Source organism: Heterodontus francisci, chromosome 10 (genome assembly GCF_036365525.1).
Source record: "Heterodontus francisci isolate sHetFra1 chromosome 10, sHetFra1.hap1, whole genome shotgun sequence".
Classification (NCBI taxonomy): Eukaryota; Metazoa; Chordata; class Chondrichthyes; order Heterodontiformes; family Heterodontidae; genus Heterodontus; species Heterodontus francisci.
Genome location: NC_090380.1, coordinates 105,268,213 through 105,289,418, shown reverse-complemented (window position 1 = coordinate 105,289,418; position 21,206 = coordinate 105,268,213). Strand labels below are relative to the sequence as shown.

Below are 21,206 nucleotides of genomic sequence, written 5' to 3'. Positions count from 1 at the left end.
TCACTTCCTCTCTGGACCTTCTATATTCAGCCTGGTTCTCAATAGTATTTTCTACCTGGTATCTATCCTAAGCACACCATTTCTTCTTCATCTTCATCTCTTCCTCTTTTATTCTCCAGGGAACTCTGGATTTGTTTACCCTACCTTTCCCCTTCGAGGTAACACACATTGACTGTGCCCACACTATCACTTCGAAGGTCGCCCATTGTTCAGCTATCGTTTTTCCTGCCAACCTTGGACTCCAATTTATTCACCCTAGCTCTGTTCTTACCCCATTGATGTTAACTTTCCCCCAGTTAATTATTCTTACTCTAGATTGTACTTTGTCCTTTTCCATAGTCAGCCTAAACCTTATGATACAATAATCATTGTCCCCTAAATAATCTCCTACTGATACTTGATCCACTTGGCTCACCTTATTCCCGAGAACCAGGTCTGGCAGTGGCTCCTTTCTCGTTAGACTAGAAAGAACCAGGTCTGGCAGCACCTCTTTTCTCATTGGATTAGAAGAACCAGGTCTACCAGTGCCTCCTTTCTTGTTGGACTAGAACATTCTTGCACTCGATTGGCAGGCTTTGGGTGGAGGGGTGGAGACACTGAAGGTGACCCAGGGTTGTAGTTTGCGGACCCCTTTCTTAGCGCATCTTTGTAATGTGTAAGATTCTGTGACTTAATCCACATCAGAAAATTCATTTAAATCCTCTATTAATTATTCCAGCAATTCAAGTCTCACCTTCGCAGGATCTGCCAGGCCAGGTTGGACTCACATCTCTGTAACGTTCACTGCAGATGCAGATGTATGATCCATCAGTGTTTTTGCACATTGCATGAGGCGAACAGTCATTGTAAATAGGTGAGGTGCATTCGTTAACATCTACAGTGATAAAAACATTTAGAAACAATTGAATGCAGTGAAATTCCATCACCATTACAACTTGAACACCACTAGCTTCCAATGTCACAGTGGGTAAAGTATCCATTGTGGAGCCCAGCCCCACATACACACCATTCAATACGATGACAACTGATGATGACCAGGGTGGCAGTTGGGCTCAGCGCCAAGGCTAGGCAAGAGAAAAATCAGCATAGGTTCCCATTCCTTGGGGTGGATTTTCGGGGTTGACACCAGTGGGAATGAAAAATCGGACAATTTTTATAATGGCTGGACAATCTGCATACAATGTTGTGCCCTGGTCATAAATTGAAAATCTAACACATCATCTCTGTCTGGTGACTCCACACTGCACATATGTGGTATGAATGAAGCTGGAGTCAAGCTTTAATGCCACTTGTCATTGAGCAATATGCCAACGCTCACTGATTAGATTCACGCATGAACAATGGCCACTGGTTTAAGGTACCAGAGACTGGGCAACTCCTCCTGTGGAACCAAATATCAGCACAAGGCAAGGAGAAAGAAGGGGTGAAAATTTCAGGAAAGATTGGCAAAAGACCAGCGCTGCATTGTCACTTAAAGGAGCACCATTATTCTTATTAAATCATATTCCTTTGTTAATTTACAAGCACGCAAAACCCTGCACTCTAAACATATTCACATCTCAACTCCACTTGATGGAAAGAGTTGTGGTGCTTCTGCTGCTTCATGTGAGAAAAAAAAAATCGCCAACCAATATTTCATTCAGACAATGCCTTTTAACATCAATATGAACTCTGTAAAGTCTGATGGCTGAAGGTGTATCATACATGTGCCCCAATATATTTGTCTAATTCAGAAACTAGTTATTAATTATACGAGAGACATGTGGGCCTATTAATTCAGCCACCTATGAAAAGGAGGCAGGTTAATCATTTGATTAAAAGCATTGGGCCTGAGACTCCTACAGTCAGGGGAGAGCAGAAATGTAGCATTTCACCCACAGGAACAGGAAGAAGCCAACAGCTGAAGTTCCAGGCAGGGACAAGGAGTCAGGGAGCAATTCTTCCCATTATCTCACATCCTAGCCGAAACAGCAGCTTAGTAGTATGACTGGCTACAAGTCCAATCTCCCCTGACAATTCCGTTCAGCTCATCAGTCTTGGGTCCAGCGTTTCCCACCCGTGCTTCAGATGTGGGGACAGGTTTCATATTGAACCTTCCGAAAAGCCCCTCAGGCGTTACAAACTTAGTTCAACCCTTTGGGCATTGATTACCTCAGAATACGGGCCCTGGTATCTTTGCAGGAAATTCTAAATAATTTTTCCTCTCACTTCTTCAGCCTATTACTGGCCTCGAGCTCCCTTACTGAAGCAGCCGACTGCAGTGGGACCTGCCACTGGCAACTCAGGGTGAGACGCCCCAAACATTAAACTGTTCCCATCCCCAGGATTACCCAAGGCCTGGTCAGTCAGCAGCAGAAAACCTGCCCTGTCACGGTTTCAGTGATGGAGTGGGAAACCCGGCCCATTATGTTTTCTTCCATTTTCTCCCTTTTGATCTGCCCAACACCAAGCACCATCATCAGCCAAGAGGACGATTTCTGCCTGTTTCACTCTATAATGATCCATTATTAAAGAATGATACAGCAGAAATGGAGGGCATTCAGCCCATCCAGTCTGTACTAAAAAAAAATTGTTTTTACGCAAAGGTGGCATCAGGTAGGGTACAAAGAACAAAGAACAAAGAAAATTACAGCACAGGAACAGGCCCTTTGGCCCTCCAAGCCTGCGCCGATCCAGATCCTCTATCTAAATCTGTCGCCTATTTTCTAAGGGTCTGTATCTCTTTGCTTCCTGCCCATTCATGTATCTGTCTAGATACATCTTAAAAGACGCTATCGTGCCCGCGTCTACCACCTCCGCTGGCAACGCGTTCCAGGCACCCACCACCCTCTGCATAAAGAACTTTCCACGCATATCCCCCCTAAACTTTTCCCCTCTCACTTTGAACTCGTGACCCCTAGTAATTCAATCCCCCACTCTGGGAAAAAGCTCCTTGCTATCCACCCTGTCTATACCTCTCATGATTTTGTACACCTCAATCAGGTCCCCCCTCAACCTCCGTCTTTCTAATGAAAATAATCCTAATCTACTCAAACTCTCTTCATAGCTAGCGCCCTCCATACCAGGTAACATCCTGGTGAACCTCCTCTGCACCCTCTCCAAAGCATCTACATCCTTTTGGTAATGTGGCGACCAGAACTGCACGCAGTATTCCAAATGTGGCCGAACCAAAGTCTTATACAACTGTAACATGACCTGCCAACCCTTGTACTCAATACCCCGTCCGATGAAGGAAAGCATGCTGTATGCCTTCTTGACCACTCTAATGACCTGCGTTGCCAACTTCAGGGAACAATGGACCTGAACACCCAAATCTCTCTGTACATCAATTTTCCCCAGGACTTTTCCATTTACTGTATAATTCACTCTTGAATTGGATCTTCCAAAATGCATCACCTCGCATTTGCCCTGATTGAACTCCATCTGCCATTTCTCTGACCAACTCTCCAATCTATTTATATTCTGCTGTATTCTCTGACAGTCGCCTTCACTACCTGCTACTCCACCAATCTTAGTGTCGTCTGCAAACTTGCTAATCAGACCACCTATACTTTCCTCCAAATCATTTATGTATATCACAAACAACAGTGGTCCCAGCACAGATCCCTGTGGAACACCACTGGTCACACGTCTCCATTTTGAGAAACTCCCTTCCACTGCTACTCTCTGTCTCCTGTTGCCCAGCCAGTTCTTTATCCATCTAGCTAGTACACCCTGGACCCCATGCGACTTCACTTTCTCCATCAGCCTACCATGGGGAACCTTATCAAACGCCTTACTGAAGTCCATGTATATGACATCTACAGCCCTTCCCTCATCAATCAACTTTGTCACTTCCTCAAAGAATTCTATTAAGTTGGTAAGACATGACCTTCCCTGCACAAAACCATGTTGCCTATCACTGATAAGCCCATTTTCTTCCAACTGGGAATAGATCCTATCCCTCAGTATCTTCTCCAGCAGCTTCCCTACCACTGACGTCAGGCTCACCGGTCTATAATTACCTGGATTTTCCCTGCTACCCTTCTTAAACAAGGGGACAACATTAGCCACTCTCCAGTCCTCCGGGACCAACACTTCCTCCCTCCTTATGCCGACTTGACCGAGAGTAGGGTAGTGTGCTAGTATGGGGATTGAACCCACAACTTTCACATTATTAGCACCATGCTCTAATCAACTGAACTAACCCGTCCTGTATGCAAAAAAAAGTGCTTCAGAAAAGCCTGGGGTTAAAAAAAACCTCTGAATTTCTGACCTCTCATCTCTGTTACGACCAGGTGAGACAGCGGTCTAGGGGTTCCTTCTCAGCCTTTGCCTGGTCTAACCGTAAAAGGGTTTAATTTTAGAAACACCGTGTTTTTAGCACCCCCTCAGTGAATCCTTGTTCACTGCTATCCAATTTTACCAATTGTACCGCAAAGAAATCAGACAGGTTTTCTTAGATTTAAAGAAGAAAGGTGGAAGTTTATTAATCTTACTCTCTAATTTGGTTAGCCACCAAGAATCCTTTTAGTTTTGGTTGCAGCAGCTTGGACAGAAGCAGAGGTACGGAGCGAACTTACAGCTGGGAGGTCAATTTCAGTGTAAGTTAAAAGTTAATTCCCTTTTGTTTTTGGAGGACCAGGGGACTGCTGGGTAAGTGAAAACTATATATTTGGGCGGTGGCTGTACCTGAGACACTACACGTGTAGTGTCTCCCACCCACCCTCCTCCTCTAACCAAAAAAAAGGACTCTGGTGTGTTGATAAAGTAAGTTTTTTATTTAAAATGTTCTGTCCGTCGGATTGCTAAGCTAACAAGTTTTGACTTTTTTTGGGGGTTTTTCAGTAGATTTGTTGGGAATTTAGAATAGTGGGAATGGAGATTAAGGCAGTTGTATGTTCCTCCTGCAGAATGTGGGAGGTAAGGGTCGCCAAGAGTGTCCCTGCTGACTGCATCTGCGGGAAGTGCACCCAAATCCAGCTCCTCGAGAACCGCGTTAGGGAACTGGAGCTGGAGCTGGATGAACTTCGGATCATTCGGGAGGCGGAGGGGGTTATTGAGAGGAGTTATGGGGAAGTAGTCACACCTCAGGTAAAAGAAGTAGGTAGATGGGTTACCATCAGGGGAAGGAGAGGGAACCAGCAGGCAGTGCAGGGATCCCCTGTGGCCGTTTCCCTCAACAACAGGTATACCGTTTTGGATACTGTTGCGGGGGGCGACTTACCAGGGGTAAGCAATGGGGTACAGGTCTCTGGCACAGAGTCTGTCCCTGTTGCTCAGAAGGGAAGGGGGAAGAGGAGCAGAGCATTAGTCATTGGAGACTCCATAGTTAGGGGAACAGATAGGAGGTTCTGTGGGAACGAGAGGGACTCACGGTTGGTATGTTGCCTCCCAGGTGCCAGGGTTCGTGATGTCTCGGATCGTGTTTTTGGGATCCTTAAGGGGGAGGGGGAGCAGCCCCAAGTCGTGGTCCACATAGGCACCAACGACATAGGTAGAAAGAGAGATGGGGATTTAAGGCAGAAATTCAGGGAGCTAGGGTGGAAACTTAGAGCGAGAACAAACAGAGTTGTTATCTCTGGGTTGTTGCCCATGCCACGTGATAGCGAAGCGAGGAATAGGGAGAGAGAGGAGTTGAACACGTGGCTGCAGGGATGGTGTAGGAGGGAGGGTTTTGGTTTCCTGGATAATTGGGGCTCTTTCTGGGGTAGGTGGGACCTCTACAAACAGGATGGTCTTCACCTGAACCAGAGGGGTACCAATATCCTGGGGGGGAGATTTGCTAGTGCTCTTCGGGGGGGGTTTAAACTAATTCAGCAGGGGAATGGGAACCTAAATTGTAGTTCCAGTGTACAGGATGTTGAGAGTAGTGAGGTCAGGGATAAGGTTACAAGGACGCAAGAGGGCACTGGCAAGCAAGAATTTGGTTTAAAGTGTGTCTACTTCAACGCCAGGAGCATCCGGAATAAGGTGAGTGAGCTTGCAGCATGGGTTGGTACCTGGGATCTCGATGTAGTGGCCATTTCGGAGACATGGGTAGAGCAGGGGCAGGAATGGATGTTGCAGGTTCCGGGATTTAGATGTTTCAGTAAGAGAAGATGGTAAAAGAGGAGGGGGTGTGGCATTGTTAATCAAGGAGAGTATGACAGCGGCATACTGAGGTAGTATGGGCCGAGGTTAGAAACAGAAGAGGAGAGGTCACCCTGTTGGGAGTCTTCCATAGACCTCTGAATAGTTCCAGAGATGTAGAGGAAAGGATATAGCGAAGATGATTCTCGACAGGGGCGAGAGTAACAGGGTAGTTGTTATGGGGGACTTTAACTTTCCAAATATTGACTGGAAATACTATAGTTCGAGTACTTTAGATGGGTCAGTTTTTGTCCAGTGTGTGCAGGAGTGACATAGTATGTAGACAGGCCAACCAGGGGCGATGCCACATTGGATTTGGTACTGGGTAATGAACCCGGCCAGGTGTTAGATTTAGATGTAGGTGAGCACTTTGGTGATAGTGATCACAATTCGGTTAGGTTTACCTTAGCGATGGGCAGGGACAGGTATATACCGCAGGGCAAGAATTATAGCTGGGGGAAAGGAAATTATGATGCGATTAGGCAAGATTTAGGATGCGTAGGATGGGGAAGGAAACTGCAGGGGATGGGCACAATCGAAACGTGGAGCTTATTCAAGGAGCAGCTACTGCGTGTCCTTGATAAGTATGTACCTGTCAGGCAGGGAGGAAGTTGTCGAGCGAGAGAGCCGTGGTTTACTAAAGAAGTTGAAGCTCTTGTCAAAAGGAAGAAGAAGGCTTATGTTAGGATGAGACGTGAAGGCTCAGTTAGGGCGCTTGAGAGTTACAAGCTAGCCAGGAAGGATCTAAAGGGAGAGCTAAGAAGAGCAAGGAGAGGACACGAGAAGTCATTGGCGGATAGGATCAAGGAAAACCTTAAGGCTTTCTATAGGTATATCAGGAATAAAAGAATGACTAGAGTTAGATTAGGGCCAATCAAGGATAGTAGTGGGAAGTTGTGTGTGGAATCAGAGGAGATAGGGGAAGCGTTAAATGAATATTTTTCGTCAGTATTTACAGTAGAGAAAGAAAATGTTGTCGAGGAGAATACTGAGATTCGGACTACTAGGCTAGATGGGATTGAGGTTCACAAGGAGGAGGTGTTAGCAATTTTGGAAAGTGTGAAAATAGATAAGTCCCCTGGGCCAGATAGGATTTATCCTAGGATTCTCTGGGAAGCCAGGGAGGAGATTGCAGAGCCTTTGTCCTTGATCTTTATGTCGTCATTGTCGACAGGAATAGTGCCGGAAGACTGGAGGATAGCAAATGTTGTCCCCTTGTTCAAGAAGGGGAGTAGAGACAGCCCTGGTAATTATAGACCTGTGAGCTTTACTTCGGTTGTGGGTAAAATGTTGGAAAAGGTTACAAGAGACAGGATTTATAATCATCTTGAAAAGAATAAGTTCATTAGCGATAGTCAGCACGGTTTTGTGAAGGGTAGGTCGTGCCTCACAAACCTTATTGAGTTTTTCGAGAAGGTGACCAAACAGGTGGATGAGGGTAAAGCAGTGGATGTGGTGTATATGGATTTCAGTAAGGCATTTGATAAGGTTCCCCACGGTAGGCTATTGCAGAAAATACGGAAGTATGGGGTTGAAGGTGATTTCGAGCTTTGGATCAGAAATTGGCTAGCTGAAAGAAGACAGAGGGTGGTGGTTGATGGCAAATGTTCATCCTGGAGTTTAGTTACTAGTGGTATACTGCAAGGATCTGTTTTGGGGCCACTGCTGTTTGTCATTTTTATAAATGACCTGGATGAGGGTGTAGAAGGGTGGGTTAGTAAATTTGCGGATGACACGAAGGTCGGTGGAGTTGTGGATAGTGCCGAAGGATGTTGTAGCGTACAGAGGGACATAGATAGGCTGCAGAGCTGGGCTGAGAGATGGCAAATGGAGTTTAATGCGGAAAAGTGTGAGGTGATTCACTTTGGAAGGAGTAACAGGAATGCAGAGTACTGGGCTAATGGGAAGATTCTCGGTAGTGTAGATGAACAGAGAGATCTTGGTGTCCAGGTACATAAATCCCTGAAAGTTGCTACCGAGGTTAATGGGGCTGTTAAGAAGGCATATGGCGTGTTAGCTTTTATTAGTAGGGGGATCGAGTTTCGGAGCCACGAGGTCATACTGCAGCTGTACAAAACTCTGGTGAGGCCGCACCTGGAGTATTGCGTGCAGTTCTGGTCACCGCATTATAGGGAGGATGTGGAAGCTTTGGAAAGGGTGCAGAGGAGATTTACTAGAATGTTGCCTGGTATGGAGGGAAGGTCTTACGAGGAAAGGCTGAGGGACTTGAGGTTGTTTTCGTTGGAGAGAAGGAGGAGGAGAGGTGACTTAATAGAGACATTTCAGATAATCAGAGGGTTAGATAGGGTGGATAGTGAGAGTCTTTTTCCTCGGATGGTGATGGCAAACACGAGGGGACAGAGCTTTAAGTTGAGGGGTGATAGATATAGGACAGATGTTAGAGGTAGTTTCTTTACTCAGAGAGTAGTAGGGGCGTGGAACGCCCTGCCTGCAACAGTGGTAGACTCGCCAACTTTAAGGGCATTTAAGTGGTGATTGGATAGACATATGGATGAAAATGGAATAGTGTAGGTCAGATGGTTTCACAGGTCAGCGCAACATCGAGGGCCGAAGGGCCTGTACTGCGCTGTAATGTTCTATAAAAAAAATACGCGATGCGACCAGGCTAGCATGCATACGCAATAAACACATGAACAGATCGATACAGAAAAAGTAGGAGGAATAAAGGGGAAAAGTTTGAGGCAATATCTGGTCGTCATTTATGGTTCTTTAAGTTCAATGTGGAGTCTTTGGTTGCTGGTAAATCTTGCTGTTCGTTGGGGCCCAGTGCACACTTTAACTTGTTTCGATGTAGGAGTCTTTTCCCGCTTGAGGCTTACGTGGCTTCAGTGGGTCCGGAGGTCTGTGAGAAAGCGAGAGAGAGCCAGCCAGGAAAGAGGCTGTCTTGTTCCAGGTTCAGGTACACTCTGTCGTCTAACTTCAATCTGTCCTGTGAGCACAATTCAAAACTCCAAGTTGGCCAGCAGGTTAGTCATGTGACTAACTGTTTAAACAAATACCTGCATTTGTAGATTTCAAAGCTCTCAGTGGCGGTGGTGTGGGGGTGTCGTGTTGTCTCTTACACTGACAAGATGTGGCTCATCATTGCCTAGCCCAATCTCTGTTAGTTGAATCAGTGAGCAATTCTTTTGTCTCTCCAAGCACTGTCTTTTAGTATGCAAAAGTCCTCCAGCCAGGTGACTGGTGATCTCTTTTTAAACAAGTAATTTCTTCACTCCAGCAACAGTTTAAAATTAATGTTCATATGACAAAATGAATATACCTCATTCTTGGCAGGTGGGGGTCTTCATGACACCTCCACACCCAGCGGAATTTAGAGCAATTTTTTTTTTTAAAAAGAGCATTTCATTAAAAGGGACTAGAGAAAAGATCTTTCTTTGGCCTCCTTGTCTCAAGAGACAATGGGTAAGCGCCTAGAGGTGGTCAGTAGTTTGTGGAGCAGCGCCTGGAGTGGCTATAAAGGCCAATTCTAGAGTGACAGACTCTTCCACAGGCGCTGCAGATAAAATTGGTTGTCGGGGCTGTTACACAGTTGGCTCTCTCCTTACACTTCTGACACTTTTTCTGTCAACTGCTATGTCGCTTCGATGCGCTTCTCTTTGGCCCCGCCTTTATAGCTGTTAGCCAGCTCTGGTGATCACAGGCAACTGACTCCCGTGACTTGTGGTCAATGTCGCAGGACTTCATGTCGCGTTTGCAGACGTCTTTAATGCGGAGACATGGAGAGCCGGTGGGTCTGATGCCAGCATCGAGCTCGCTGTATAATGCATCTTTGGGGACCCTGCCATCTTCCATGCAGCTCACATGGCCAAGCCACCTCAAGTGCCACTGGCTCAGTAGGGTGTACACGCTGGGGATGTTGGCTGCCTCAAGGACTTCTGCGTTGGAGATACCATCCTACCACCTGATGCCAAGGATTCTCCGGACACAGCAAAATGGAGCGCGTTGAGACGTCGCTCTTGGCTGACATACGTTATCCAGGCCTCGCTGCCGTAGAGCAATGTACTGAGGATACAGGCTTGAAGCACTCGGACTTTTGTGTTCTGTGTCAGTGTGCCATTTTCCCACACCCTCTTGGCCAGTCTGGACAGAGCAACAGACGCCTTTCCCATGTGCATGTTGATTTCTGCATCGAGAGACAGGTTACTGGTGATAGTTGAGCCTAGGTAGGTGAACTCTTGAACCACTTCCAGAGCGTGGTCGCCGATATTGATGGATGTAGCATTTCTGATGTCCTGTCCCATGATGTTGATTTTCTTGAGGCTGATGGTTAGGTTAAATTCGTTGCAGGCAGCCGCAATCCTGTCGATGAGTCTTTGCAGACACTCTTCCATGTGGGATGTTAATGCAGCATTGTCAGCAAAGAGGAGTTCTCTGATGAGGACTTTCCGTACTTTGGTCTTCGCTCTAAGACGGGAAAGGTTGAACAACCTACCATCTGATCTTGTGTGGAGGAAAATTCGTTCTTCTGAAGACTTAAATGCATGTGAGAGCAGCAGGGAGAAGATCCCAAACAGTGTAGGTGCGAGAACACCGCCCTGTTTCACTCCACTCAGGATAGGAAAGGGGTCTGATGAGGCACCGCTATGCTGAATTGTGCCTTTCATATTGTCATGGAATGAGATGATGATACTTAGTAGCTTTGGTGGACATCTGATCTTTGCTCGTAATCTGAAGGGACCACGTCTGCTGACGAGGTCAAAGGTTTTGGTGAGATCAATGAAAGCAATGTAGAGGGGCATCTGTTGTTCACGGCATTTCTCCTTTAGCTGTCAAAGGGAGAACAACATGTCAATGGTGGATCTCTCTGCTCGAAAGCCGCACTGTGCCTCAGGGTAGACACGCTCAACCAGCTTCTGGAGTCTGTTTAAAACGACTCGAGTGAAGGCTTTCCCCACTATGCTGAGCAGGGAGATTCCACGGTAGTTGTTGCAGTCACCGCGGTCACCCTTGTTCTTATAAAGGGTGATGATATTGGCATCGCGCATGTCCTGTGGTACTGCTCCCTCATCCCAGCACAGGCAAAGCAGTTCATGGAGTGCTGAGAGTATAGCAGGCTTGGTACTCTTGATTATTTCAGGGGTAATGCTGTCCTTTCCAGGGGCTTTTCCACTGGCTAGAGAATCGATGGCAGTACTGAGTTCCGATTTTGTTGGCCGTTCGTCCAGCTCATCCATGACTGGCAGAGACTGGGCTGCATTGAGGGCGGTATCAGTGACATTATTTTCCCTGGAGTACAGTCCTAGGCAGTGTTCAATCCAGCGGTCCATTTGTTTGCGTTGGTTGGTGATTGTTTCCTCTGATTTAGACTTGAGGGGAGCGATCATCTTGATGGTTGGCCCAAAAGCTCTCTTAATGCCGTCATACATTCCTCTGATGTTTCCGGTGTCAGAAGCCAGCTGAATACGACTGCATAGGTGTTTCCAGTCGTCATTTGCACAGCGCCTGGCTGTTCTTTGTGCAGTGCTTTTGGCAGCTTTAAGTGCTACGGATGTTAACTCGCTGCGGGCTTTCTTGTAGTTCAGCAGTGCAGTGCGCTTAGCGGCTATGACAAGTTCCATCTCTTCAAAGTGAGATTGAAACCAGTCTGCATTCTGCTTCTCACGTTTGCCAAAAGTGGTCATTGCTGAGTCATAGATGGCATCTCTGATGTGGGCCCACTTGGTCTCTGCATCCCCTGCAGGAGTGTTTTGAAGGGCGTTTTCAAGTGAATTAAGAAACTTTTGTGACAGCTGTGGGTAAGAAATTCTGTTGGTGTTGATGCGCAGGCGGCCCTTCTGCTTGGAGTGATGTAGCTTCTTTGGTTTGAGTTTAACTTTGAAAGAAAAGATAAGTACAGGAAAACACACATGCATCTCTCTCATTCATTCAGAAATCTTAACAGTTGTTCTTCTTCTTTGGCCTCCTTGTCTCGAGAGACAATGGGTAAGCGCCTGGTGGTGGTCAGTGGTTTGTGAAGCAGCGCCTGAAGTGGCTATGAAGGCCAATTCGAGGCTGACAGACTCTTCAACAGACGCTGCAGATAAAATTGGTTGTCGGGGCTGTTACACAGTTGGCTCTCTTCTTGTGCTTCTCTCTTTTTTCCTGTCAACTGCTAAGTCTCTTCGACTCGCCACTCTTTAGCCCCGCCTTAATGGCTCTGGTGATCACAGGCAACTGACTCCCATGACTTGTGGTCAATGTCACAGGACTTCATGTCGCATTTGCAGTTAACAATTGTTACAGTTCCGAAGAAGGGTCACTGACCCGAAACGTTAACTCTGCTTCTCTTTCCACAGATGCTGCCAGACCTGCTGAGTGAATCCAGCATTTCTTGTTTTTGTTTCAGATTTCCAGCATCCGCAGTATTTTGCTTTTATAAACAATTGTTACAGCCTGTCTTTTCTTGGTGGCAGTGCTGCTTTAAATGGCTCTTTTTGGCATCCCATTAAACATGTGGTTTTTGGGGACGTTATTCAGTTCGCACATTTCCATGACTGCCTGGGGTGTCTTTGTTCTTGTTGAGGTCTACAGGGGGAGGGTTAAATTTAATTAGCCCTTTGTTGTTCTGCCCAGGGGAGACAGCAGTGGGTGGTTCCACTCTGAACACTCTTTCAGTGCTTTGATGAGTCATGCAAGGGCTTTGCACCTTCGGGGATGGTTGGTTCCTTTTTTTCCTGACTGTGGGGGAGGATTCTTTGCTAATCCTCCCTTTGTCCTCTGGGACATTCCTGCTTGTAGCTATTTGTCCAGATTCTGCTGCACTCCCCTTCAGCACTTCGACTAGGTGAGGCATCACTCTCACAATTTCTGTGCCCCCTTGAGGAATTTCTTAGTCTCTGCAGGTTCCTGTAACTGCCGTTAGCAACTCTGGTGGGGTGCTTCTGGTGTCTGCATTTACAAAGGAGGATGTGGGGTCTAACTTTTCAAATATTTCGGGGTTGGCTGTCTGGACAGTAGTTGTTTCCATTTGGGATTCCTCCTGGACTTCCTTTAACCTACCCTCTTTGTCCCTTTTTCCCCTTTCCTTTCTAACCTTTTGCCAGCCTTGTGCCTGTCTGTCCCCTTTTGTTCTCTTGCAGGGGTCCCTTACAGTTCACCAGCCCTCTGCTGGAGGGTCCTCCAAACGCCAGTACAGGACTTAGTGGTGCAGAATTCACTGTAAGTTTGGGTTTCCCCACAATCTGGCACATGTGGCAACTCCTACAGTACTCCACCACATCTTTGTGGAGTTTTGCCCAGTCAAACTGTTGCCTTATGTGGGCTTTGGTTTTTCGTACACTGACATGTACAGCCACTGTAGTCTCATGGGCCATTCTTTCTATTTGTTTCCGGTACCACTGTGGCATCATGAACTGGTGAACCACTGTGCACCTCTTGCTCTCAGGTCTGTGAGGAGAACTCCATTTCCTCATTAGTACCTCTATAGGGATCAAGGGATAAGGGGAGAAAGAGGGAACAGGGAACTGAGTTTGGATGATCAACCATGATCGTATTGAATGGCAGTGCAGGCTCAATGGGTCGAATGGCCTATTCCTGCTCCTATTTTTCTATGTTTCTATCTCATTCTTTAAATAGTGGCAGTCAGGGACTCCCTCTGCTTCCATTTCAGACTGGGCAGCCTGTGCTAACACTCTCAAAACTGGGTCAGCTCGCTGAGCCTCAGCTCGGGAAGATCCATTTAACTCATTCCCTGGCTCTTCTAACTTCCCAAAGAAAGTCTCAGACAGACAGACCTCATGGTCATCTGCCTGCAGTGCCAATTCAGTCTCCTCTGGGGGAGCTGGTTTGATCATGGTCTGATTCACTATCCAGGGAAATTGTAGGGGACCATCTCCCTGCCCTGTCTCTCTGACCTCCTGCAGTCTCTCCTTCACTACTGGGGAAGCTACCACCTTTGTCCCTGCCAGATCATTACCTAGGAGCAGGTCAACCCCGTCCACAGGCAAACTAAGGGACAATCCCTATGGTCATCGGTTCCAAAACTAGGCTGCACTCCAAGTACACATGGCGTAAAGGTACAGGCATACACCACCCTCCAATACCATTCACCATCATTCTGGTGTTTACTGCACTCTCTGGGTCAGGACTTTTCCCAGTAAAAGGGATCTAGTGGCCCCTGTGTCCCTGAGAATTACAATGGGCCTGCTTGTCCCACTCAAGGGGTATGGGATTACTCTCTCTTCATACACAAAACCCTGATAACTTTTGGGAATCCTATTAAATGTTCCTGCACTTGCAGCCGTAAGCTTCCTGGGTCTCACTCTTACTGCAGTTAAAGTCACAGCTTGTTCTGCTGTGCTTTCCGTCAGGGTCCCTCTCCGTCACTGAGCGGGTGTGCCTTGATTAACCCTACAGGTTTTTCCTTTTAGTTTCCAGTGGTCAGCTCTTAAATAAAAGCCTTATTGCAATGGAAGCACACAGGTCTCCGGGTCTCACTCCTACTTAAGGCACTTTTCTTTTCAGCTGGAGGAGGGCCCCCTGTGTCTCCTGTTTTTCTTTCCCTCCCAGGACTGCTTGGGCTTGTATTACCTTCCCACCCTTTGTCCTTTTCGGATTTGTGGGGGTGATTAGGAAAGGTTTTTCCCTGGGGAACCGACTTATCAATGAGAGCAAACTCATCAGCCAGAACTGCAGCTTGCCTGGCTCTATGAACCTTTTGTTCCTCTACATGTGTTGTTATGGAGAGTGGGGGAGAATTTTTAAATTCCTCAAGCAAAATTACCTCTCTGAGATTTTCATAGCTGAGCTGCACTTAAAGAGCCCTCAGCCACTGGTCAAAGCCAGCTGCTTTATTTCTCTCAAACTCCAGGTAAGTTTAATCAGCTTGCTTCTTGATAGGTTTTCGGCGATAGGCTTCGGGTACTAACTCATATGCCCCGAGGATAGCATTTTTTGTCAGTTCATAATTTGATGAATTCTCATCTGGCAACATGGAATAAACCTCATGGGCTTTTCCGGTTAGCTTGCTTTGTAGCAGGAGAGTCTAAGCCTCAGCTGGCCACTTTAACTGGCTGGCCAGTTTTTCAAAAGACACAAAAATGGCTTCCACATCTCCCTCATTGAATTTTGGGATCAGTTGGGAAATTTTTAACAATTCTGTACCCGGCCCTGAATTACGCTCCATATTGGCCATCCTTTCACTGGGGTTACTCTGTTGCCCCCTAGTGAACTCAAGCCGCCTCAGCTCTCGCTCTTCACATTCCTTCTGAAAGGTTCTTTCTTTCTCTCTTTCTTTTCTTTCTCCTGTCTTGCTTTCTCTCTCTCCTGCCTCTCTCTTTCTCTCTCCTCACGTTCCTTCCGGAAGGCTCTTTCTTTCTCTTGTCTCTCTTTTCCTTTCTCCTGTCTCTCTCTCTCTCTTTCCCTCTCTTCTCATTCAAGTTTCCTCTGTTCCAATTTATCATTGCTAGCAATATCCTGTCAGGGTCTACTTCTAACCCGGTTTCTGCTTCTTCAGATTCAAGGGAAAAATGGTTGGTCACTAGTCTTAGGAGTTCAGACTTTCTAGCCTTGCTACGTACAGTGATCCCACACTGCTCAGCCATTTTCCTCAACTCCTCCATAGACAGGGCTTTTAACTTATCCCACATTACTTCACCCTGGCTTCAGTTGCAAACATGTTAGTATTCTAGCACACACAACCACAAGAAAACCTGTATTGAAATCTTTTCTCTTTTTGTTTGGGATCAATTTGACTTCCCACTTCCAATTTCCTCATCTGTCTGTGGGTCAAATCCAGGACGCTAGCCCCCAAATTTCTGTTACGACGAGGTGAGAAGGGTCCAGGCGTTCCTTCTCAGCCTTTGCCTGGTCTAACCGTAACAGGGTTTAATTTCAAGAACACCGTGTTTTAGCTCCCCCTCAGTGAATCCTTGTTCACTGCTTTCCAATTGTAAGGCAAAGAAATCAGACAGGTTTTCTTAGATTTAAACAAGAAAGGTGTAATTTTATTAATCTTACTCTCTAATTTGGTTAACAACCACAAATATGCGACGCGACCACGATAAACACACATGCAGATAGAGACAGAAAAAGTAGAAGGAATAAAGGGGAAAAGTTTGAGGCAATATCTGGTAGTTATTTACGGTTCTTTAAGTTCAATGTGGAGTCTTTGATTGCCCATAAGTCTTGCTGTTCATTGGGGCCCAGTACACGCTTCAACTTGTTTTGATGTAGGAGTCTTTTCTCTCTTGAAGTTTACGTGTCTTCATTGGGTCCGGAGGTTTGTGAGAAAGTGAGAGAGAGCCAGCCAGGGGAGAGGCTGTCTTCTTCCAGGTTCAGTTACAATCTGCAGTCTAACTTCAAACTGTCCTGTGAGCACAATTCAAAACTCCAAGTTGGCCAGCAGGTTAGTCATGTGACTAACTGTTTAAACAAACACCTGCGTTTGTGGATTTCAAAGGTCTCGGTGGCAGTGGGGGGGGTGGGGGTGGGGTGGGGGGGGGGGTGTCGTGCTGTCTCTTACACTGATAAGATGTGGCTCACCATTGTCTACCCAATCTCTGTTAATTGAATCAGTGAGCAATTCTTTTGTCTCTCCAAGCACTGTCTTTTAGTATGCAAATGTCCTCCAGCCAAGCATCTGGTGATCTCTTTTTAAACAAGTCATTTCTTCACTCCAGCAACAGTTTAAAACTAATGTTCATATGAAGAAATGAATATGTCTCATTCTTGGAAGGTGGGGGTCTTTATGACATTTCCCTTAATAGGATCACAATGCTCCTCAACTCACTGTGTGGGGAATTGCAGATACAATCTCCGACAGTGTGTAACAGAGGTGGCCAAACCTCTACCGTCCATTTTGCATCAACACCCAAGACAAATTTCACCGTCCAACCCTTTCCCAGTAAGTCAAGAAGATTGCAAATTGGACATGGTCACTGTAGGGAATGAGCTTTTCTCCTTCCATGTTTTCTTATGTTCTTGGGACACAAAACCCTTCCATTCTTTACCCAAATTTTTGCCAGTCTTCCCAGGCCACCTGCACCCATTATAGCTGAGAGGTCAAATAGTCTAACCTACTCCCAGGATGACTGTAGTCTCAAAGTGGAAACTGGAAGAACTGCCCAGAAAGAACCGTCTGTCTGGTATTTCTTCCACAATCAGTGCAGTTTAGACCAGGAGCTTAGGAGGTCAGGGTTTATCAAAACTGCATCCCACCTTAAGCAAGCACACCAGTGATCTGTATCACGACAACCACTGATCACTTTAATCAACAACCAAAACTTTCATTTACATAGCGGCTTTAATATCATTAAACATCTGAAGTTGCTTCACAGGAGCGTTATTAATCAAAATTTGACACTGAGCCACATGAGATATAAGAACAGGTGACCAAAAGCTTGGACAAAAAGGTAGGTTTTAAGCAGCGTTTTAAGAGGAGGAGAGAAAGATACAGAGAGGTAGAGAGGTTTAGGGGGAATACCAAAGCCTAGGTAGCTGATGGCACCTCCATCAATGATGAAGCGATGAAAGTCAGGGATACGCAAGAGTCCAGAAACGGAGGAGAGCAGAGATCTGGGAGGGTTGTAGGGCTGGAAGAGGTTGCTGAGATAGGGAAGGAGAAGGATTTGGAAGCATTTGCAAGCAAGGATGAGAATTTTAAAATGAACGGAGCCTATAGAGGTCAGCGAACACAGGGTGATTGGTGAACGGGACTTGGTGCGTGTTAGGTCACGGGCAGCAGAGTTCTGAATAAGCTCAAGATTATGGAGGGTGCAAGGTGGGAGGCCGATCAGGAGAGCAACACTTTAATATAAGTTAGAAAGGATTCTAAGAATATGAGATCCAAGTCTAATCATCTAAGGAGTCCACTTACCTGAAATGGAGGTGCCGTTATGATCATACACAAAGACAGAGCTATTGTAAAGAGAGGAGATCAGAGCAGACGATATATTCCAGACATCGAGTTTGATTCCTTGATCAATAACAATTTCGAAATTCACCACAGTGCTCCCATAGGTGAGAGATTTTATACGGACCAGAATTTTCCCACTTTGGTACAATCGATGGATTGTTGGGGGAAGGGATTTTTCAAGCTGAAAAGAAAATTGTTATTAACTCTTGCAAATAGTCTTTACTTCATCATTGTGTCTAATTTTATGCTTTTTAGTGTGAAGTTCCCATTAAGTCACCCGGTTCGCAGAAGAGTAGCCGAGTGTTTATGGTAACCAAAGGTTGAGTTCAGACACCACGGACAACAAAAACAGCGTATATTTATATAGCACCTTTAATGTAATGAAACATCCAAAAGTGCTTCACAAGAGCATTATAAAACAAAATATGACACAGAGCCACATAAGGAGATATTAAGTCAGCTGACCAAAAGCTGGGTCAAAGAGGCAGGTTTTAAGAAGGACCTGTTTCAGTGCTGTATCTCTAAATAAAAATAAAAAATAGAAAGGTGCTACATAAATGCAAGTCTTTCTTTCTCCACTCTATTCCAAGAGGCTGCTTGTTAGCCAGCCTGAAAAGAATATTCCTTGTTGCACCAGGAATTTATATTTGCCACCCTTATGGCATCTCTAAATGTCCACTTGCACTACAACAGTAGCACTGATACTACACTTATATTGTAAATGCAGCAGAGATCCAGACAACATGGCATGACTTGACACTGGGTTAAAGTGGACTGAGATTCCCAAGAGAAGGTAGTCTCACTCTTAACACATTGCTCTGGAATCAGGTCGGACCTTAATACCCGATTTATACTGCAGTTTTGCGCTAGAGTGAAGTGAAAATTACGTTGTGCCAATACTAAACTGAAAATCATAAAATGATAGAATAGTATACAGCACAGAAGAAGGCCCTTCAACCCATTAAGGCTGCGCCAACTCTCTTGAAGAGCAATGCAGTTAGTGCCGCTCCCCGCTCTTTCCCCATATGCCTGCATTTTTATCTCCTATAAGTATTTTTCAATTCCCTTTGGAAGGCTACTCTTGAATCTGTTTCCGCCACCCTATCAGGCAGTGTATTCCAAATTCTAACCACTCATTGAGTAATAGAAGTTTTTCCTCAAGTCACCTCTGGTTATTTTGCCAATCATTTTAAATCTGTACTGTCTTATCAATCTTTCAGCCATTGGAAACAGTTTTTCTTTATTTACACTATCTAAACACTTTATGATTTTTAAGCATGTCCATCAAATCTCCTCTTAGCCATCTTTGCTGTAAGGAGAACAACCCCAGCCTCTCCAGTCTATCTGTGTAACTATAATCCCTCAACCCTGGAACAATCCATTAAATCTCTTCTGTACTCTCTCCAAAGCCTTCACATCCTTCATAAAGTGTTGAAGTGTGATGCCCAGAATTAAACACAGTACTGTATACTTGTAGAATGGATGCAACCTAAGTAAGATTGCAGTTTTACACAAATTAGCACTAAATTATAATTCATTTTTGAAATGTGGGTGTTGCTGGCAAGGACGACCTTTATTGTCCATCTCTAGTTGCCCTGAGGTGGTGCTTCTGGGACTTCTTAAGCCACTGGTAGAGGTTTAGAGTCATAGAGTTATACAGCACAGAAACAGGCCCTTTGGCCCATTATGCCTGTGCCAGCCATCAAGCACCTATCTATTCTAATCCCATTTTCCAGCACTTGGCCTGTAGCCTTGTATGCTATGGCATTTCAAGTGCTCATCTAAATGCTTCTGAAATGTTGTGAGGGTTCCTGCCCCCACCACCCCTTCAGGCAGTACTGAGCAGCTGGCTCACTTCAGTTAAGAGTCAATCACATTGGTGTAGAACCAGAGTCACATATTAGTGAACCAGTTAGGTTTTATTGTCAATCTAACAGCTTCACGGGCACTTTTACTGATCCCAGTATTTTATTTTCAGATTTTTTAAAACCAAATTCAAATTCTCAGTCTGCTGTGGTGGGTAGGGTTGCTAACTCTAGTTAGATGTATTACTGGATTTTCATTGCATGACTTCCACCTCCAACTGCCCATCCAATCAAACATCTCTAGTAAATTATTTGAAGAAAATGAAAAAAATCGCATGAAAATTTTAATACCCCTATGATGTTTCTCCAGGGTAGTGACCAAAAGATTAATCTTTTATTCCCAGAGACTCCAGGATAATCCTGGAGGGTTGTCAACCGTAATGGTGGGATTTGAACTCTCTGTGAGGTAGTTCACTATTCTTTCATCTCTGCGACCTGCATTTGAATCCAGTTCAGACTTCAGGAATGGAAGTCTTCTCTTTCTTCTGGTTGTAAGCATCCTATGTGAAATGAGTCTTTGTTTGGTGAGACGCCCACTGTCTATAGCGATTATATTATCAGACTAGTAATTCAGAGAATGCCTCTCTACTACCATGTTTTCAAACTGCAGTTGTATCGTGTGCCAGGCACCCTTACCTCTTGGTACCAAAGCTTTGTAAACTGCTTAAATTCACTGCTACTGGTGTTTCCGAGACTTTCAGTGAAGTTATAATTCTTGATCCTCGCCCGTCCATCCAATAGTAATGCGGCTGCAAAGCATTGAGAAAGTGTATTACTATTCAGGGAAAATTTGGTAATCACTGCCCCCCTTTGTAAAATACTGTTTACTATCTCCCTGATAACCTGTTGGTTAGTGGCTCCACCCAGGATGGTAGTAGACCTTTCTACACCTGGTCCACAGTCTGGGCTGAGTTGTCATGAGTTGCACTGTTGTCAGCCAATGAGTTGCACTATTGTCAGCCAATGTGTTGGAGGTGGGGTGGGACTTACAGCAAGCAAGTACATTCTTTGCATTAAACAAATCAATTAAAATTTATTTGCAGAGCCTATTTAAAAAGAATGTTTACAGCAAAGAGAACTCATGTATGACCAAAACTGCAGTAACGTCTCCTGATAAAAGCAGAGTGATTTATCCAGCACAATGCAATAAGTGGAGGATAGTTACAGAAGAAAAGTATGATCTCCAAGCATGATAGATCAGGGAATTACCCAATTATTTCCATTCAGGCTGATGATAGTGGTATCACTGTATGCAGCTGATTCTAATTGCTATAGATTGACTCTTGCTGGAAGATACATTTCTGAGGGCATCTGGTGAGAGCAGGACCTGCCCCCTCCCCACACAGATACTCTCCATGATCAAGTGGTCTAGT

The 21,206-nt window shown here is 45.4% G+C and overlaps 1 protein-coding gene across 1 annotated transcript in view; it reads right to left on the bottom strand.

Annotated features, from left to right (window-relative positions):
* umodl1 (uromodulin-like 1) overlaps positions 1-21,206 on the bottom strand; it is a 122,095-nt gene that overhangs the window by 75,432 nt on the left and 25,457 nt on the right. Inside the window, exons 8-10 of the mRNA XM_068040011.1 lie at positions 20,470-20,582; positions 17,930-18,149; positions 734-874 (exon numbers count right to left, since the gene is read on the bottom strand). Coding sequence (XP_067896112.1) covers positions 734-874; positions 17,930-18,149; positions 20,470-20,582 — 474 coding nt within the window. The remainder of the gene's footprint in view (positions 1-733; positions 875-17,929; positions 18,150-20,469; positions 20,583-21,206) is intronic.